At 41.9% G+C, this 20,831-nt stretch overlaps 2 protein-coding genes and 1 long non-coding RNA gene across 5 annotated transcripts in view; 1 reads left to right on the top strand and 2 right to left on the bottom strand.

The window, feature by feature from the left end:
* The window catches only part of LOC105240067, a 131,422-nt gene extending 121,619 nt beyond the window's left edge, over window positions 1-9,803 (top strand). For all 3 annotated transcript variants that reach the window (XR_004619352.1, XR_004619351.1, XR_002143852.2), the window contains one exon: window positions 2,710-9,803. This is a non-coding gene — a long non-coding RNA (uncharacterized LOC105240067). The remainder of the gene's footprint in view (window positions 1-2,709) is intronic.
* KRT39 (keratin 39) lies at window positions 171-7,404 on the bottom strand. Its single transcript, XM_002924945.4, has 8 exons — window positions 6,952-7,404; window positions 6,008-6,090; window positions 5,192-5,348; window positions 4,367-4,528; window positions 4,130-4,255; window positions 2,606-2,826; window positions 963-1,224; window positions 171-229 (listed from the first exon to the last, which is right to left on the bottom strand). Exons 1-7 carry the CDS (start codon window positions 7,402-7,404, stop codon window positions 972-974), a joined length of 1,455 nt encoding a protein of 484 aa, XP_002924991.2. The 3' UTR covers window positions 171-229; window positions 963-971.
* A 4,080-nt stretch (window positions 9,804-13,883) lies between the features above and the next one.
* KRT40 (keratin 40) lies at window positions 13,884-19,258 on the bottom strand. The gene is made up of 7 exons (XM_002924962.4): window positions 18,812-19,258; window positions 17,836-17,918; window positions 17,420-17,576; window positions 15,916-16,077; window positions 15,708-15,833; window positions 14,514-14,734; window positions 13,884-13,983 (listed from the first exon to the last, which is right to left on the bottom strand). The coding sequence occupies exons 1-7, from the start codon at window positions 19,256-19,258 to the stop codon at window positions 13,884-13,886; spliced, it is 1,296 nt and encodes a 431-aa protein (XP_002925008.2).
* Between the last annotated feature and the right edge of the window lie 1,573 nt (window positions 19,259-20,831).

A 20,831-nucleotide genomic window follows, 5' to 3' on the forward strand; every position in this document is an offset into this window, starting at 1 on the left:
ATCTTCTTACTTGAGAATGTCTCGTGCTTGCAAGCAGCTATTACTCAATGATTACTTTTCTGCAAAGTTTGTGGGGTCAAGTCCGTTTCTCTCTGGTGGATAGATCGACGGAGGAACCTAAGCTATGTTTTCATGGTCATCAGTCCCCGGGAGATGGAGGAGCAGGGCTATGGAGGGAGAGTTCCAGCTCCAAGTCCCTTGTTAAACAGTCAGAGACAACTCCCATTCCCTAAAGAGTGGAAAGAGAAATAGCAAACATTTAATGAAAGGATCCATGTTATTCCTTCAAAATGCTCCAGATTCACTCCCCACAACTCTTCCTGATTCTTGATGAAAATATTTGGAGAGCCCAATGGTTACAAAGTTTTGGAGAACATGGACATCTTCAAAAATACCTTGGGGGAATGTGAGGAATGTGAATGAGGATAACAGACAGCAGAGTTCAACAGCAGACAGACTCATGACTACTCAAGGAAACTAAACATTAAAGATCTTTTCCCCTAATCATGCTCTTTTTATATAGGCTTCTTTGTATAGCCGAGGAAGGATTTTAGAAGGGAAGGTCGTAGCTTTTCACCTCATGTACCATGGCCAAAAACAATCCTAGAACTTGTCTGACTGGCTCTAGTGAGGCATATAAGTAAACAAGTCCTGAGTAAACAAAAGAGAAACCTGACTATCACCTGTGGAGTCAAGTAATGTAGGGCGCCTTCCTTGGAACTTATAAAGCAGTGGCTGTCTCTCAGAGAAGCGGATAATATGCTTCCAGAGAAATGTCATTTATTATCATGTTGACAGCGGTGACTTAGGGAAGGATCGGAATGCAAGGAATTCTATCTAGTGATGCAGACCCAGTGTGGTAGTAAGAAACTAAGTACCTCAAGGGGCTGCGGACTTTTTAAGCCTTTCTGGTAGGAGCCAGTATTGGCCTCTCTTTCATGAATGAGGGTCATTTTCATCACCTTGGAATGTTAGACTCTGGCAGTTCTGATGATGAAGCAAGGCTGCACGTGCTCGTGAGAAGAAATGATTTTGCCATCCTTAATCTCCTGCGTGGTGGTGCAGATTTTAACCAGTATTCGGGGCAGGACTCTGTAGGCGCTGCGGGGCTCGTGTGTCCTGCAGGAAGCCGAGGATGATGTGTTGTAAACTGGGGCTGGGCATCCCATGGCGCTGGTCTTACTGGGAGGCTCACATTTGGTGGCACACGGGTTATAGGGAAGCCTAGAAGAAAGCCAAAATTTTACCTGGGATTGAGCGAAGGTAACGATGGTGATGGCGAACGAAAGCGGGGGGTAATTTTTCGACATGTGTCACTCAAAACAAGTACTCCCAAATGCTTATTCATTCATTTTGTTCTATCGTTAGTGAAAGAGGAAGGATGAGAACAGACCCAGCAGAAAGCAGCCTCTTAGGTTTAGAAGCGTTAGCTTACGTCAGCTGCCGTTATGGCCAATGCCACGGCGTTGGGGAAGAACCCCGTGCCGGGAGTTAAAGACCAGGGTGCAGCCCACCTCTGCTGTTTACCAGCTGGTGACCTCAGGTAAGTCTGTGAGCCCTCCTGAGCATTAGTTCTCCATCTGCAGACTGGATATCACTGACTTACAGGGTCAATAGCGATAAGGGCCAAGTTGAGGGGCTTATTATCTGAGGAAAAGAAGTTCATCAGATATCTTTCTTATCAGTGAGTCACAATACTTCTGGTGGCCTGAACCCCATCGATGGAAGAGTCCTCCGTGCTTTATCCGGAAGCTTCAAAGTGCCTTCTGGGCATATTTAAAGGAAACTTTATAGAACTGGGAGTTGGAAGCAGTTAACAGAACTCTTTTTAGAAAGCATCATCTTTCTTTGATGGCTCAAGGCACTTTGGTATATTGTAGCTCCTCGTTTGGTATATTGTAGCTATGGTTAACCTTGGGCTAGTATAATGTGGCAGTGAAAACGTGCCAGTTAAAAGAATGCCGTGAACAGAGTTCACTGATTATTTTGGGGAAGAAGGTCTCCGTAACAACTGTAGCTGAGTCTGCATCTGGGGCGTTAGTTTGGACTGAGTTGCTTCCTCTAAAGAGCTTATGTGCTATCTAGGTCAGTTCCTTGTGAGCTGGTTGGCTTCTTATCATTGAAAAGCATTACACTTTCTACTTTAAAAATGATGCAAAAACACACATATCTACATGCTGCTGTTGGCATCAAGGACACGTGGCTGGACAGGGATGGGCATTTCAGCCTGAGCAGAATGTTCCTCCAGAGGGAGCGGGGTCTTCCTGTTTGATCTCATGAAACTTCATCTCCGTGCGGGAAAATCTATAAGTCGCCAGGAATATTTGAGTATTGGGGAAAACCATTTTTTTCCCTTGTACTTTTAAAAACTCAACATATAAGGAATTAACCTGGTGCACTGGCTCTTCAAGATGACGCAGCCCAGCTAAGACCTCACATTTGGACTAGGTTACAACTGTAGGCTCCAAACAGCACAGCTTGAGACCGTGTATCGCAAGTTCCCATCACTGGCAAGAAGATCAAAGCACACGCCCCCTGTTGCCAGTGGCAGTAATACATGTATGTGAGCATATTTCCTAGTAGAAGCTGTTTTTGTTTTACTTACTTGACATCCGAACTCTCCAGAAGACTGCGGTACGTGGCAATCTCACACTCCAGCTGGGACTTGACATCCAGCAGAATCTCATATTCTTGGTTCTGCCTTTCCAGGGCACACCGGATCTCTGCCAGCTGAGCCTCCACGTTATCAATCAGACACTGGATCTGGGCCAGTAAGGCTGTGTAGCGGGCCTCTGTCTCCACCAGGATGCATTCCTGGGAATCTCTCTACCACGGAGGAGGAAAGTAGGATTTACAATGATGACTCGTTGGAGCCTAGGTTACTTGTAAACTGCATCATTTTAAACAATGGTTTCTTTGTGACAGGTACTAATGAATCTCAAAGCCCTCTTATTACTTCCTAACCAAACAAATCCAAAACCAAAATTATCAACTATGCTAAAGCTTGCTTCCTTTTATCCTCTTTACTTATTTTTGCCTCTCTTTAAGTATTTACTTTCTTAATCACCTGATAATATCCTACCACACTCTCCTACCTGTGAGACAAAAAAATATTCCAACTTATTTTATGCCTGGGCTTCAAGAACCTGTTACCATGGTACCTCATTCTGTGACTATTTAGACCTTAAAAAAGAAGTTAGCAGCATTTAGCCATAAACAACGCTTTCACTTAGTCCATTCCTTTATATCTAAAACACGAGAGTTGAAACTTTGGTGATTATAGTTCTTTCCTGCTCCATCATTCTGTAAGTCTACGAATAATGGAATTTTAGGTTTGAATAACCTATTATTTTCATGGTTTTCCCAATTTTTAGAGAGGAGAAAACTGAGGTTCAAGGGATTAAGTGAGTGGCCCATGGTCACATGACTAGCTGGTGACAAAACCAGCTTTGGGGCAGGGTCTTCCAAATACCTTCATATCAGAGCCTTTAAATAATTCCCTATTTCAGAAAGGCAGTACAATGAGGCAGACGTGGTTCCAGCTTTGGAAACTGAATTCCGGCTCAGACTCATTTCTTTTGTGAGTTTTAACAAGTTACTCAATGCCTCAGGATCTCACTGTCTCCGTCTCTATAAAATAGGCAAGATGGAACTCACCTGGGATTTGGCGTGGGAAAAGCACTTCAGCTCCCTGAGCCTCAACTGTAAAATTGGCTTAATAATGATGCTACCTCCTTTATAAGATTATTTTATAAATCTGATAGTTTGTAAAAATGTTTTGCATGTAGTAAAATGCTCCATTAGTGTTTCCCAAAGTGTACTCCATGGATTATTGCCATGAGATGCTCTTAAAACAAGGGGTCCAGAGTCAAATAAGTTTGGAACGCTGAATACCATACATCTCCTTCTGGGAGATCCACAGGGCATATTAGCTTATTAAAGGCCTGCAGGAAGGTACCTGTTGAACCAGCGTTTCACAGGCTTACTTGACCACAAGCCCTTTTTTTGGCCATAGACCCTTTAGCAAACAGGAACTTCTGAGGGACACAGTTTGGGAAACACTGCACCATGCAGGTGTCAGGGCTGCTGCCATCCCTGTCGTGTTTGGCTTGGTCAGCTTGCTGGGTACCATTCGGTGCTGGGCCTGCAGTTCAATCTCCAGAGCATTCCCGGTGCATCTCAGCTCAGTGATCTCCTTCAGGCAGCACTGCTGCTGTTGGGAGCTGCTCACCACCTGCTGGTTCAGCCGCTCCATCTGCAACACAGTCAAAGGCCATGACTATTATGAAGGAAAATGTGATGTGATGAACGGGCACCTGGAAATGCAATGTCAACTTTTTGGTTTTGAGTTTTCTACCCTCCCCACCTGTGTGTTGAACCATTGTTCCACTTCTCTGCGGTTTGTCTCCATGATGGACTCATACTGACATCTCATTTCTTGTAGAACGCGGTTTAGATCAACAGAAGGGGCAGCGGTCACTTCAATGTTGAGTCTGTCCCCAAGCTGGCTCTGCAGGGATTTGATTTCCTGTGGAAAGAAAAAGAATGTGAAGTCACTTGGTGAACATATGACACCCTTGTGTTCTTGTTTGTCTAACAGCAATAATTTAGCTTAATTGCATCTGAAATATAGCTCACAATAAAGGAATAGATGACTTATAGGTGCTATTGAGATGCTATAAAATGACCTCAGGCTATTTCACATATGACTCTGTGTTCAAATACGTGGAACATTAAAAGGAATCAATTAGCAAGATCAGAGTCTTAAAGAATTTAGATCATTTCCAGGGATGGGTAATGGTGAATTTATAGAGGTAGAGAGGTAGAATTTATAATAAGAGAACCATAGTCTATGACGCCAGTGTGGGCTTTTGCCAATACGGACTTAACACCAACAGTGGCAGAAGTCTGTGTAGGGATGGCTACAAAAAGATGAGAAACCCGTGAGGTCAGGAAAAGCGTCGCTTCCTTCTGGAAAAGCTGGAGAGGGCAATGGAGGCCTAAGATATAGTGGGATAGGCGATGGACTTAAAACACATGGAGCCAATGGTAGTAGCAGTAGGTATTTTCAGGGCTGAGAAGCAGAGTAGTATCTACTTTTCGGAGACAGCTTTTGCCAAGTTTGACTTGAGGAAATTGCTGCTATTTTTAGAGGCTGAGCTTGAAATGACTCCCTTGGTTTTTCTCTAACCTCCTCATGGTTGTTCTTGAGGCAGAGGAGCTCCTCCCTCAAAGACTGGACTTGTGCCTCCAGGTCAGCCTTGGCCAGGGTCAGTGCATTCAGGATCTGCTGTAGGCCGTTGGCATCTGCCTCCACCAGCTGGCGTCCGGACAGCTCAGCTTCGTACCTTTAAGAGTGAGACATAAAAAGAAAGGCATTACAATGCAGACGGTGTCAATCAAGCCAAGCAGAACTCCTTCCTCATTCTCCTTCAGGACTCTCATGTGTTATATTTCTGTTGTGGGTTTCCTTCTCTTTAGAGGTGAGACCCCTTGATAAACATCACCACATAATTGTTATTCCTTATCAGTTTGCCAGCGTGAGGCCACATTGCTGTTCTTTGAGGTAAGGGAATTGACCCTGCTCCTCCTGACCCTAGAGGCAACGCAGTAGACGTGGAAAGAGTGATGGATTAGGAGTTATAAAATTCAGGCGCATGTTTTAGCTGTGTCTTGCCCTAGTTGTATGTCTCTGGATGTAACTGAACCCCCTTAAGCCAGAGTTTTCTCGCCTTAAACAAGGCAACTATATATGAGGCCTCCCCATTTTCCTGAATTACTGTGCAGGTAATCAGATGGATTCATATGTTAGAAACTGCAAGTACTGCTTACATGTGAGTGGTCATTAATCTTTATCATTTCCCGAATGTGCAGGTTTTTATCTGGGCTAGCGCTGGTGTGGTATGGAGCAGGAGGCTTAGCAGATTTGGGGATAATCTTCTTGGGAGTGTGTAGAGTCAGAGGCAGGGTGAATTCTGTCATGAATGACAGTGCTGGGTGGGCTTACTTGGCTCTCAAGTCATCAGCAGCCAGTTTGGTGTTGTCAATTTGTGAGACCAGTCTGGAATTCTCAGCCTTGGTACACAAGATCTAGAATTAAGAAATTGTACACACAAATGAGACAAACACCAGGATCTCCTTTAAAAACCAAGGGCTTGTGTGTGTTGCAATTAACACGGGGCAGGGGGCGGGGGACAGTTAGGCTTTCCATAGCTATGGTTAGGAAGCTTGGGAAGCTTTGGAAAATCAGAGTTTCTGTTATTTTCCTAAAAAATCAGCAAAACCCACTCCAATAGAAACTTCTGTATATATTTTACTGTTAAAATATAAAATCTGCCCTCGATTTGCATCCTCTGGAATCTAAACGCCATGAGGGCAAGGACTTTTTAGTTCACTAATATTTTCCCAGAGCCTAGAGTAATGTCTGGTGTGTTGTTGGTGGTGCTTGGGAAATACTTGTTGAAGAAATTGGAATAAATCTGGCACGTGCAGTAGGAGCAGCACATCACTCGGATTAGGAGACAGGCTCGGTGTTGGAAGAAACCATTGAAACAATTTGGAGATGATGACATGAGTATAAAAGGGGGAAACAGTGGTGATGGTAGCAAAATAGATAAAACCTAAACTCTTTAGGAACTTTTAAAACAAAATGCTCTTTCTCAGATTCCGGTTTTCTTATTTTTGTTAAAGAAGTGGCAGGAATCGGCTGTTGACACATTTTGACACATGTTGACACACTTCTGAGACAGCAGAATGTATCTCTGGAATATGAATGAATATAAAACTCTGAATATTGCCTCAAGATGGCAATTTCCTTCAAGAGATTTTCTTATTCTACAAAGTATTTTTTTCCAGCATAAGAGGAACTAAAAATATTAAGGTTTAGCGAATGGCTATTGCTTGGAGAGTGTCATGCCCCAACCTGATTATACACATTACTAAGACTCTTACCTTCTGCTGGAGCTCCTCAATGGTAGCGTAGTAGGACCGGTAGTCAGGACATACAACACAGAGCTCCTTGTTACACTCCTCCTGGATTTTGTGCTCCAGTTCCGCATTCTCTTGTTCCAAGATCCGCACCTTCTCCAGGTAGTTAGCAAGGCGCTCGTTCAAGATTTGCATGGTCTCTTTCTCGTTACTGTTGATGCCTTCACCACACCAGCCACAGTCATCCAGAAGGCAACAGGCATTGAAGTTGTTTATTAAGCAGACGGGTGTGAAATAAAAGCAAGGAATGGGTCTGGCAGCCCTCGGAACATGGCCAGTTGGTGGGCAGCTGTTGGCTTTAAGACTGCCATGTTGGCAGCTGGCGTTAGAAGAAATGGTCCGACAGTTTGTAATCCTAGAGCAGCTTTGGTGTGGCGTTGAACAAGAAGTTGTTATTGTACAGCCCTTGGCATCCATAGTGCGTATCCAGTTTTGGTTTATTTCAGTCTGTGGTCCTGATCGAAAGCTCAAGCAGCTGCGACTGTGTCTGAATTCCCAGCTTCTTGGCTATTTCCTCTTTGAAGTGCTTATATAGCCTTTGCTCTAGGTGGGGTCACAGCTGGGAGGATGTTTTCCTTTCTAATGTTTATATCAAATCCCATAGGAACATCTCATTAGTCTGCTTTTTACTCGCCTGAGAAGAGTTACCTGTCTCATAAAAATGTGCATTTCGGCTGTTACTAAGTTATGACCCATCACAACTACTACTTGTCATTGGACCCAGAGCTTCACATGAAGTCTTCAAAAGGAACTGTCGTCACAGTTCTAACAGCATCCATTATTAAGTAGGTGTGAGTGTATTAAGTTCATTAAATCCTTGTTGACCTCTCCACCTGGCATTAAGCTTGATCAGGAATGAGTTCATCCTTCTTTTCCTTTCTTCTCTAGAAAAGGGAAACGATTAATATCTAATAATTGTTGGAGAACTTAGAAATCCGTGTTTTATTTTGTTTTGCCCACTGATTTTCCCATTTTCATCATTTAGACATCATGAGTATGGGTTAAAATGCTAATTTTAAAATAAGACCCTTCTTAAAGGCGATTGCTAGATTCCTGTTTCAGTTTGCCAGGTAGGGTTTGATTGCTAACAAGAAATTTCTTGGGAAAGAGGCTGGTTATCTTTTGGTTTTCTAAAGCCCACATTTTATGACATTTTTAACGCCTCAGTGTTTGCTCGTGGAATTACGTTAGCTAAAAATTTGTCATACTGTTGGCTTCTATTTGCTGTTTAAACATGATCTGTTGAAGGGTGTGTGTTTTCTTTCTCAGGAATACTTTCTCAGCATCTTCTTGAGAAAGTTATTTGTTCCTGATCCTTTATGGAGGCTCTAGGAGAGAATAATCACCAGCTTCTAGAGGCTGCCCATGCTCCTTAGCTCGTGGCCCCTTCCATCTTGAAAGCCCCCAGTGTCAGATCTTGTTCACATGGCATCACTCTGACACCGACTCTTCTGCTTTCCTCTTCCACGCTTAAGGACCTTGTGATTATACTGGGCCCATGCATATCATCTAGGATAATCTTGCTATTTTAAGGTCAGCTGATTAGCGGCCTTACTTCCCCTTTGTCATGTAGCCTAACGTATACAAAGATTGTAGGATAAGGACATGAACATCTTTGGGGGCCCATTATTCTGCATATCACATAATGTAAGGAAAAGACACACTACTTTACAATAGCACCAACAAATATAAAATACACAGGAATAAAATTAGAAAGGTAAACTACATGAATAAAATATTAAAATGCACTGAAGGACAGAAAACTAGAATAAATGGAAAGATACCGTGTTCTTGGATTGAGGTACTGTATTCATTACTATAAAAATATCAGTGATCTCTACATTAATTTAACTTAGATTCCAATAAATTTATTGAGATCCTCCCAAAATGTGATTTTTTTCAACCAGACAAGTTAATTCTGAAGTTTTATGAGAAAAAAATTAATCAAATTTGAATAGCCAGGAAAATTCTAAAAAAGAAGTCAAAAGATTAGTCCTTCCTTTTTAAAGCCTCAAGAATTAAAATACTATAATATTCATGCCTGAATAACCAGAAAAATGAATAGAATAGAATAGAACAAGGAGTCTAAAATAGACCTCCTTACAAATTGTTATTTCGTATATGATAAATGTGACATTTCAAATCAGTGGGGGAAAAGATAGAATATCATATGTAGTTTGGGGACAATTCTGTAACACTTGAGGTCAAAGGTGGGGCAGGAAATGTTGGAATTATACCTTATGCCTTATAGTAGGACAAATTACAATTTTTTAAAAAAGGTTTTGTTTATTTATTTGAGAGAGAGAGAGCAAGAGCACATTAGGAGGGAGAGGGGCAAAGGGAGAAGCAGGCTCCCCAGTGATCAGGGAGCCCAGTGCAGGACTTGATCCCAGGACTCCGGGATCATGACCTGAGCTGAAGGCAGATACTTAACTGACTGACCCACCCAGGCACCCAACAAATTACAAATTGATCAAAGATTCAAATGTGAAAAAATGAAATCAGAATTGTACTAATAAATATGAGAGTTCTTTTATAAATTTGAATTCAGAAGGCCTTTCTAGTAAGGACCAAAATAATGAAACCATAAAAACTTATAAACCTGACTACATCGAAAAGCTTGTACATTGGTAAAAAACACAACCTCTAAAATCAGAAGACAGATGACAAACTGGGAAATCATATTTGCAATAACACTGCAGATAATGACCAGAAAGAAAATATAGAAGGCACTCAATTTAAAAAGTGCCTTAGAGGGGTGCGTGGGTGGCGCAGTCGTTAAGCATCTGCCTTCAGCTCAGGGTGTGATCCCGGCGTCATGGGATCGAGCCCCACATCAGGCTCCTCCGCTATGAGCCTGCTTCTTCCTCTCCCACTCCCCCCTGTGTGTTCCCTCTCTCGCTGGCTGTCTCTATCTCTGTCAAATAAATAAATAAAATCTTTAAAAAAAAAAGTGCCTTAGAAAAAATGCTGACTGTCACTCATAAAAAGGAAATGTAAATTTAAACTACACTGAGATACCATTTTATCTTTCTACCTATCAGATTGAAAAAAATCACAGTTTGATAACAAATGTATACAGCCTTTCATTTATTGCTGGTGGGAGTATAAATTCATACAATTTACTATACTGCTGCAATAGTTGGACAGTATGATACTGGCATGAGGGTTGGCAAATAGATCAGTGAAAAAGAATATGGATTCTAGAAATAGACTCACATACATGTAGTCAGTTGATTTTTGACAAAGTTTCCAAATTAAGTCAATGAGAAAAGGATAGCCTTTTCAATAAATGTTGCCAATCAGTTAGATAATTGTATCCAAGAAATGACTATATATTGAGCTCTACCTCATACTATACCTAAAAATTAATTCAGCACTTAAATGTGAAGATTATATGTATGGAATTTTTAGAAGGCAACATGGAAGAATATTTTCATGAACTCGTGCTGAGCAAAGACTTCTAGCACACGGAGAACATTGAACATAAAACAATGGATTAGATTTCATCATAGTCAAAATCTTTCGTTGATTAAAATATACCACTAAGAAAGCGAAAGGGCAAGCTGCTTGCTGGGTGAAAGGATTCACTGTTCTATAAAGGACCTTCCCTTTGACCCAGCAGTTTCACAACTAGTTCTGTGCCCAAGAGAAATGAGTGCATATATACATAAAAAGACGAGTATAAAAATGCGTACAGCACCCAAGCTGGAAACAACCCAACTGCTCACAAGCAGGACAATGGATCAACGAATGGGTATGTTCATAGATTAGATCGGTACTCAGTCACAAAAAAAATGGACTATTGGTATGCACAGTGACATGGAAGAACTTCAAGAACATTATATCAGTCTAAGGAAGTCAGGCACAAAAGGGTACAAACGGTACGATTACATTTATATTAACTTCAAGCACAGGCAAAACTCTACAGCATTAGATATCAGAATAGTGGTTGTCTCCTCATGACGGAGGGGAGCTGACTGGGAAGGAGCATGGAGAAACTCTCAAGGTTGATGTTTTACGTCTTGGTCTGCTAGTCTATATCTTGATCTGTATGATTACATGACTGTGTATGTTTTCAAATTTCATGGAACTGCATGCTTTCCATTGATGCATCTTATTGTATGAAAATTAAATCCCAATAAAGTATGGTTAACATAAAAAGATAAGGTTTGATACAGCTGAGTTGTTCTGCTAATGCTCACTACTTTCTTCATATACTTGAATTACAAATGGGTCATAGATTCACTTGTGAAAAATGGAAGTCATAGATGTGCTAAGAGAAAGCATAAGAATTCTTTTATAAATTAAGAGTATGGAAGGCCTTTATAACAATGACTCAAAATCAAGAAACCACAAAAAAATGGATAAATTTGACTCCATAAAATAATGGCATTTGAAATAGTAATAATTTAAAAAACATATAAAAAGGACCAGAAGGAGGGATATCTAAATGTAAAGAGTGGACTTCTGTGAATTTTGTAACTATTGATGAGTGTTATTTTCTTCTCTATGCTTTTGTACAGATTCCACAACTTCGATGTATCGCTTTCCGAATCAGAGAGTTTGACCATTATTTTGTATTTTTGTTTTTGTACCCTTTCTCCATCTTATCACTTTTCTTCTCTTGTGTGTCTCAGGCAGAGTTTTTCCTTCCTTTATTTGTGCTCTGGAGCTGATTCCCCTTTGATTCCTGCAGTAGGACATTTCATCAGTTATACTCCTTTCTTGTATCTTGCACATCTTCTGTACTGCTTGATCAATTTTCCTTCTTCCCTCCTTCTCCTTGCTCACATAGTTCAGTTGTAAAGTCAGGAAGTTAACATGGATACACACATGTATATAATATACATACATATTAATATATGTAATGTATACACACACAGGATTTGTATATTTCTTTCACATATATAGATTCATGTAACCACAGCACTCAAGATAGATCTTCATGCTATGCCTGAGTTGTTCTTTATCATTGTAATCTTGTCATTTCGAGAATGTCATATAAGTATAATCAGATAATATATGGACCTTCAAGATTGCCTTTTTTCACTCAGCATAATGGCCTTGAATCTTGGTTGTTTCTAGTTTTTGGCTATTACAAATAAATCTGCTATGAACAAGTGTGTATTTTTTTTTAATTCTTTACTTTCAGCCTCTCCATATCATGGTATTTGAACTGAGATTCTTGTTGAGAGCATGTAGTCGTGCTGTTTTATCCACTCTGCCAACCTCTCCCCTTTAATTAATGTATATAGACTCCATTTGCTATAATTATTGATATGGTAGGGCTTAAATCTACATTTCATTTTTTATTTTCTGTTTATTCCTTCTGTTTTTTCATCTGTCTGTCCTATATTCCTGCCTTCCAGTGGATTCCTTGAATATATTTTAGAATTCTACTTTGATTTATCTATGGTGTATTAAGTGTATTTCTTTGCATAGTTTTTTTAAGTAGTTGCTTAAGGTATTACACACACACACACACACACACACGTCATGCTCTATTGGTGTTGACATTACTGCAGGTGAAGTATAGAAACCTTACCTCCCTTCATGTCCCTTGACTCTCTTCTTGGAGATTTTTTTCTGTCTGCACGTGCTGGTGTTTATGGGTTGTTGGTTTCTTCAGCTCCCAACACAGGAGATATGAGGTAAAAGGAAACTCAGGGAACTCACCACCATGCTGTTTCTTGGATGTGATTGTAATTGGTTTGGCTTCTTCCACCTTTCAGAGTCTGCTTATATTTGTTTTATATGTAATTTCCCAGGTTTTTAGCCAAACTTAGGAAGAGGAATGAGGAAATATACATCTATTTCATTTTCTGGAGGTGGAGTTCTCTGCTTTGCTTTTTAAATGTGTGTGAATAATTATTCTTACACCCCAAATGCCCAATAACAGACCAATGTACCTTATGGCATTTTTATTTGTTTAATTTGTTTTTATTTTTTAATATATTTTTAAGGAGTTTATTTATTTATTTATTTGTCAGAGAGAGAACGTACAACAGGGGGAGCGGCAGGCAGAGGAAGAAGCAGACAGAGGGAGAAGCAGGCTCCCTGCTAGCAAGGAGCCCAGTGCAGGATTTGAGCGAAAGGCAGATGCTTAACTGACTGAGCCACCCAGGCATCCCTACCTTATGGTATTTTATGAAGCCACTAAAATAATGGTCACAAGACAATCTTATACATTTATTGGGATTGAAAATGCTTACATGGCATATTGAAAGAAAATAGGTTACTCAACTATGTGCCTATGTAAATATGATTACCACCGTATGGAAAAACCTATTTTAAGAAAGAAAGCTGGAGGCTCCCAGAATACTGACAATGGACCCTTGGGGTGCGGAATTGTAACTGACTTTTCCCTCCTTTTATGTGCCAAATCGAAAAAAAAAAAAAGAATCCTGTACTTTTATAATTACAAATAAAATAACATTTATTCCTAAATTTCCTCTCAGAAAGATACATACAACTGTCTTCCAAGATATATGGCATTTTGCATGGATTAATCTATTTGTATAAGAGGAGTTAAAAACTATTTTCAGCTTCGGTTTGTGCAAAATCAAACCATCGCCATGGGTTTAGGCAATTAGCTTGGCATCACATGGTTATTATATCACAGTTAGAAGCCACAAAGCTATATTTACCACGCTAAAGGAATGAAACGCATTTGATTTGGAGATTAGCAAGAAAGTTTTATAGCCTCCTAGAATATCACTCAGCAGGCAGGAGAGGACATGATAAAGCAGAAATAGAGTGAGGGTGTTTAGAGGACAGTTTTGGGGTAGAAACGCCTTCTTGACTTTCAGGTTTGGATGGCTCTGACTGCAGCCCCTTCACCCTTCCAGGACACTGCAGGCTTTGATGCCGCCGGCCGCCCGCGGGCTCAGCAGTCACGTGCAGCAGTTTTCGACTGTGCAAATGACGTACGCCGTGCACGGCTCACAAGTGTTGCTGGATGTGCTTATGGCAGAACACGGGTTACAGAGAAGCCTGTGGAAATTTTGAACTAAGCTTAACAAGGGAAAGCCGGATTAAATTTCAACTCAGGAAAGATTATGCCAAAATCTGCCCTGCACATGGTGTTCTGAACCTCTCAAAGTAACAGTTGACTTAAGCTTGTTTCAGGCCTGGACCCAGCCTTGGCACTCCAGGCTCCCTGCAGCCCTGCCAGCTGAATGCAGTTTCATGCGTTTCCTTCACTTTGCAAATGTCGTCGTATGCATGTTCCTGATTTCCCTTTGGCGGAAGACAGGAGCAAAGGGAGACCCCCCCCCCCCCGGCATGGAATTTTATATATGATATTGATTCTGCTCTAGAATCTGCTTTAAAATACTTCTGAACTCTTCTACTGTCATGTGATTAGCCTCAGCCGTTTTTGTTTGTCTGTTTTTAACTCTCTTAAGGAGATCCTTTAACGCATTAGGGACGTTTCACCTCGGGCAGCTCTTGAGGGAGCAGGATTCTCCTGCATGAGCCTCTTTGTGACTTGGGGATTTGGGGAATAATCATGTTGAACTTGCCTGCTGTCCTCATTCTCAAGGAGACCCCGGTACGTGTTGATCTCGCACTCCAGCCGGGCCTTTGTGTCCAGCAGCTCCTCGTACTCCTGGTTCTGCCGCTCCAGGTCACACCTGATCTCGGCCAGCTGGTTCTCCACGTTATCGATCAGGCACTGCATCTGGGCCAGCTGGGAGCTGTACTGGGCCTCCGTCTCTGCCACAGTGCATTCCAGAGATTCTGCCTGCAGAAGGAAAAGAGTTTTCAGAAGGGCTGTGTAGCTTAGTGGTCCAAAGAGGCTCTGGGATTGAACCAGCTGGATCCAGCTTCCACTTTGCTTCTTAGAAACTGCGTGACCCCTGCACCTTAATCCGAATCTCAGTCTTCCTCATCTGTATAATGGGGTTACGAAAGGGATTTACCCCATAAAGTTATTGTGAGGCTTTTAAGGCTCTCTCAAGATGGAAGTGCAGCTATTACTCACCCAGATAGTCTCCATAGGCCCTAATGTGGCACAGACAGTGGTGTTCGACTGGAACTGGCTAGTGTGATCTTCAAAGCATGGTATGCTTTTTTTTTTCTTAAATTGTTTATTTATTTTAAGTAATCTTTATGCCCAATGTAGGGCTCGAGCTCATGACCCCGAGATCAAGAGTCACATGCTCCTCTGGCTGAGCCAGCCAGGTGCCCCCAGTGCCTGGTATTCTTGTTGCTTGGTGGAGTGGGGTGCAGTGAAGGGTCTGGTTGAGGTGTGGATCCTGGGAAAGGTTAGGGTAGTGGTAGAATGCAGAGTTTGAATACCATTCTTTTATATGATGATGAGCTTGGGAATTTCGCCCGAATCAAAAGAGAGTTAAAATCCACTAGAATGCTTGAGTGCCTTTGGCTCAGAGGTTCTGCTCTCATTCTTCTCTTGGCCTCCTGCTCTGTCTCTCTCTCTGTCTCTGGAAGGTGCTGCAGGATCATGCTCAAGCCCAGGAGGGAAGGTCAGGGCATCCCTGTTGGGACAGTACAAGCTGTGGACCTATCGCTTTTGCTTCTGGCTAGGTAAGCTGCAGTATTTGGGAAAGGCAAGGAAATAACAATCATTGCAGATTGGAAATTCAGACTTCCTGCCATGTGAACTGTGGTCTCTCCTTGGGGTTACGGAAGAGGGGATAGCATCTCAGAGCCTGATTCTTCAGTGAGAAAATCAGAGCTCTCTTTCCCTCCCATACCAGGCTTTGCTGTGCTTGAAGCTCAATTTCCAGAGCATTGGCTGTGCGTTTCAGTTCCAGGATCTCTGTCTGGCAGCCCTGCAGCTGCTCCGCGCTGCACAGCTGCTGCTGATTCAGCTCCTCGGTCTGAAACACAGGTATTAAGATTAGAGGGTGCAAAGAAGGCAGAAGTCTGGAAGCCTGTCATTTTCTTGCTCCGGGTGCTGACCTGAACAGCAAACCATTCTTCCACGTCTCTGCGGTTGTTGGCGAGCACGGTTTCATACTGACAACGCATCTCATCCAGGACCCCGTTGAGGTCAATGGTGGGGGCGGTGTCCAGCTCCACACTGAGTCGGTCACCCAGCTGTCCACGGAGCAAGTTGACCTCCTGAAAGAGGAAATGGAGTAAAGAAAGCCACAGAGGGATGGGGGAAAATTCACTTTGATATCCCATAGGCATCCCATTTCTGGAGAAGTGAGTAAAAATGTGGGATTTAGATTAAGATCGCTTAGGTTGAGTCTCTTTCTATTGCCCAGTTTCTGCATCTGCAAAATGGGTATAATAATTTTGCCTTACCCAGAGAGTTATTGTGATATATATGAGTTAATGTTCATATAAAGCACTTAGGAAAGTTCTTGGCACATAGGAAGGTTTCAATAAATGTTATTATCATCAACACATGCTCAAAGGGAAAATATGCTATGTTACATCATTCAGCTTTTCACTTTTTAACTTCAGCAACATGAGATAATCATATGCTTCATGTTTTATGATTTTAAACTTTATAGACAGAATATTTTAAAATATCGGTCCAAATATTGCACAAGATGTTATCCCCTTACTGAAATGGCCTTCACACTGTGTTTATCGGCCTGATTTTCATACCTTATAAATTAGAGTTACACGTGTTACAAGGAAAGCCGTTTGTAGTGTTACCTCCTTCACAAAGCAATGGCAGGTGAACAGTTTGGTTCTTCCATGTGGTACTGGTCGGGGGCCAGAGATATGCCGGAGTGACCAGGCCGAACAACACTAGTGCTGTTAGAGGTGAATTAGACACTTAGGTAGTCAGGGCCAGGGTCCCCAGTAAGAAAAGTGGGAGCCGGGACAGCTAACACAAAACCGCACTAGCATCCTGTCTACAGCACAGGTAAGACCACAGTAGCATCCTGTCTAGTAGCCTCTGCAGGAGTCACTTTTGCAAAACATCCTGAAACATAACAATTAACCATAAAACATTGGTCACTGTCACAGGTTGAGGCAGTTAGTTTCCAGATGTCAGCTCCAAAGACCAGCAACACGTGACCAATAACCGGATAGGAAGACAGGGGCATGATCAGAGCCCTGATTGGCTCACCTTAGCAGCCAGCCCACGGGGGGCCACACTCAGGATGCTCGAGATAGTTCTTTGAAAGAGCTTGTAAGAACTGCTAGATGGGAACGCCAAAATGGTAACCCTCTCGGGTCCCCTCCCACTCCGGGAGCTTAATATTCTCACTCCATGAACTTTGCTTTGCTGCCCACCACTCTTGTCTACCCCTTCATTCTTCGAAGCGGCGTGACCAAGAGCCATGGGCACTAAGGGAACAAAAATCCTGTAATGGTGCCTCGAGTAATTTCATTCCAGCTTTAGCGATATCTGCCTGTTTGATTTATATACGCAACACGAGCTCTCTCAGTTTGACTTTGTCACTTCCACATTCATTCCCAATTTTACCCCTTTCCTCACCTCTTCGTGGTTTTTCTTAAGGCAAAGGAGATCTTCTTTCAGAGACTCCACGTAGGCCTCCAGATCAGCTTTGCACAGAGTCAGCTCACCCAGGATCCCACGCAGGCCGCCAATGTCTGTCTCTACCAGCTGGCGAAGAGACAGTTCAGCCTCGTACCTTCCACAGCAAAAGAGATACAGACTGTGCTTACTTTGTGAGACACCGTGCACGGGGCTGGGCATGCTGGTGAGTGACACAAGGACTCAAGGAAGCCATGTCCCAAATAATAAATGCCAGCTCTGCAAGCATTCTTAGCTTAAAAAAAACTTATATAGAGAATATTTGTGGTGTGCGTGCACGCGTGCCAGTGTGTGAGAGAGACCGAGAGAGAGAGAGAAGTGGTCATAAATTATTTTCAAATTCAAATTTAACTTACTTTGACCTAAAGTCATCGGCAGCCAGTTTGCAGTTGTCAAGCTGTACAGCAAGTCTAGAATTCTCTGCCTTCGTGCACAAGATCTGGTGAATAAGTTAGTTATATGTAATAGAGGGCTCTTTGAAAGAAACCTAAATATCTATTTATTTAACAGCTATGCCATTATTTATCTTTTAAAAGTCTTTATAAGAAAGCATAAAATACCCATCACCAGCCTATGGGTAGTAAGGAGGACATGTATTGCATGCTGCACTGGGTGTTATATGCAACTAATGAATCATGGAACTTTACATCAAAAACCAGGGATGTACTGTATGGTGACTAACATAATATAATAAAAAATATTGTTATAATAAAAAAAAAGCATAAAATAGCATTCAGCCTGCTTTTCTTATTAACCATGTCACTTCAATGAAGAGAAAAGGAGGACCAATTTATAAAAGAAATATAGAAAAAAAAGGGTTCATTTTTCAGTGGCCTAAGACATTTTGCAATATTCCTTGGCAGTTGAACTCGGATTTTCTCCATAGGTGGTTTGCATTAGGACTCTATCCCCATCCATGACGATAAAAATTCATCAGTAAGAAAAGGAAATGATTACTAGGGTTAGCATTACATGACTCAAAAGAAGACATTTCAATATCTATGTTAAAAATAGAAATATAAATGTCCAATGTTACATACAGAAGTAACTTTAGGTGTAATGCAGTTTTTTCTCATTCTCTGGGTGATAAGTCTAGACGTGAGTGAGTTTATTTTGGCCACTCACTGATTACTGGCAGCCCGTGGCTAATGCTGGTGTTTGCTGACTCTCAGCCCACCACCCTTTCCTCTAAGTCAGCATTACCTCTTGGAAGACCCCTTTCCCTGGGGGGACTTCCATAGAAAGCCTTTTTTTTTTTTTTTTTTTTAAGCATAAAGATAAAGCAAATCACAGCTTGGGAGAGTGGAGCATTAGGGCAAGGAGACACCAGACCTTTTGCTGGAGCTCTTCAATGGTGTCGAAATAACACTGGTAATCGGGGCACACCAGTGGGATATCCTCTTCGCATTGCTCTCGGATCCTGCATTCCAGCTCTGCATTCACCTCCTCCAGGCCACGCACCTTCTCCAGATAGCTGGCGAGTCTGTCATTCAGGAACTGCATCGTCTCCTTCTCATTGCTGTTGAACACGCCATCCTCACACCAAGCGCAGTTCCCCACCAAGCGCGGAATGGTACAATTCCCCGCAAAGTAGCATGGCGTGGGGCAGCCAGTCGGCAGGTGAGCCCCGGATAGGAAGCTGGGAGTCTGGCATCTGGATGTAGCAGGGGTGCCGGGGAGGCAAGGGGCTTCCACGGAACAGCTTGAGGCAAATGCGCAGTCGGAAGCCCTGGCAGAGGGTTCAGGAGAGCAGCACGTGTGGGGACAGTCAGAAGTCATCCTACTGGAAGTGAAGGACAAAGACTAGTTGCAAAAGTCCAGTTCACTGGCTCCCAAAGTCTCTTTCCTTCCTGAGACTTTTATACAGCCCGCAAAATGGGTATTTACAGAATGTACCGGATGTTCCATTTATCATTGTTGATGCCAGTTTCCAAAGGAACATTCATTAGTGTTGTTTGTTTGCTGGGAATAGTTTTATGCCTCATAAAAGAGGCATAACTTCAGGTTACTAAGTAAAGGCACTATTTCCATGTGCCAGTAGGATGAAATGCTTGGTTCAGAAAATCTTCCTAGGAAGCATTGTCTTATTGGTAGAATATGGAAAGGCAGAGAGAATTTGGCCACTCAGAAATCACAGATACAACTGATTACAAATAATGAAAATAATATTCCCACAGATTTTGCTCCTGTGTATTGGAAATTGTTTATGTATCCTTTTAAAATCCATATTGCATCTCATTAAATGCCATTTATTCGTTTGTGCCACTGTCGTAAAAATGTTCCATGTGGTTAGCAATCTTTGCAAATGCTTTTTATGGTTTTGCTGTGCTCATGTGGTGGAGGGGCGAGGTGTGTACTGGGTTTAAAGTGTGTGTGTGCCTGTGTGTGTGCCTGTGTGTGTGTGTATGAGCCATGTCTACCTGTATGCAAATTGAAAAGTCACTTAACGTAACCGATGGGCATAATCTGTGCCCTCCAGGCCAAAATACAAATTGGTTATCAAGATATGGATTTGTGATCTTTGATTTCCTGGAACTTGTTTTCTCCACATTTCCTATGCCTCATTTTTAGATTAGGGAATACTATTTTTCATCTGTATTAATAATAAGAGTGAAATACAATTTCTTTTTTTTTAAGATTTTATATATTTATTTGAGACAGACAGAGAGAGAGAGAGAGAGAGAGAGAGAGCAAGCAAGGAGGAGGGTCAGAGGGAGAGGGAGAAGCAGACTCCCCGCTGATCAGGGAGCCCGAAGCAGGGCTTGATCCCAAGACCCCAGGATCATGACCTGAGCTGAAGGCAGATGCTTAACCGACTGAGCCACCCCAGCGCCCTTAATGAAATACAGTTTGTAAGTTACAATCTTTTAGTCTCTTGGGAAACTAAACCCTCATGGGATATACCTCAGAATAGGGGCAAGGAAGCTACAGAAGTCTTCTCTTCTGAGATGGAATCTGTTTTATTTATTTAGTTTTTGAGGTCACAATTTCATAAATATTGGAAATACTGGGACTGGGGAATAAAATTTTATAATGTGAATTCCAGACCAGCAGTTCCATTGGATGATCCCTGGGGCAATACTGAATGGATAGGAATTTGAGATATAACTTTTTTGGATTATGTCTTGAATTTCATCTCGATTATGTAGAATGATCTCTTTCACTTTTCATGGAGTAGTTGTGGTATTTATTTCATTTTCAAAGGTGGGGAGACCAGATTGCCTCCAGAAATCTTTAAGAATTGGAAAAAACCACTATTTTGACAAAGTTAAAATTTTTCATGATCCAGAAAAAACTTAAAATTTTTTTCTAACTCTGAACACTTCTTCCTAGGTAGCTGATAATGGAAAAA

This window comes from Ailuropoda melanoleuca, chromosome 13 (genome assembly GCF_002007445.2).
Source record: "Ailuropoda melanoleuca isolate Jingjing chromosome 13, ASM200744v2, whole genome shotgun sequence".
Classification (NCBI taxonomy): domain Eukaryota; kingdom Metazoa; phylum Chordata; class Mammalia; order Carnivora; family Ursidae; genus Ailuropoda; species Ailuropoda melanoleuca.

Coding starts and splice junctions, on each gene's coding strand:
- KRT39 (XM_002924945.4), bottom strand. CDS start 7,404: ATGGATGCCAAGGGCTGTACAATAACAACTTCTTGTTCAACGCCACAC. Junction 5,349..6,007: donor GCTGATGACTTGAGAGCCAA/GTAAGCCCACCC, acceptor TCACTCTTAAAG/GTACGAAGCTGAGCTGTCCG. Junction 4,256..4,366: donor AACAATGGTTCAACACACAG/GTGGGGAGGGTA, acceptor ACTGTGTTGCAG/ATGGAGCGGCTGAACCAGCA.
- KRT40 (XM_002924962.4), bottom strand. CDS start 19,258: ATGACTTCTGACTGTCCCCACACGTGCTGCTCTCCTGAACCCTCTGCC. Junction 17,919..18,811: donor TTGAAGAGCTCCAGCAAAAG/GTCTGGTGTCTC, acceptor CTTATTCACCAG/ATCTTGTGCACGAAGGCAGA. Junction 16,078..17,419: donor TTAAGAAAAACCACGAAGAG/GTGAGGAAAGGG, acceptor TTCCTCTTTCAG/GAGGTCAACTTGCTCCGTGG.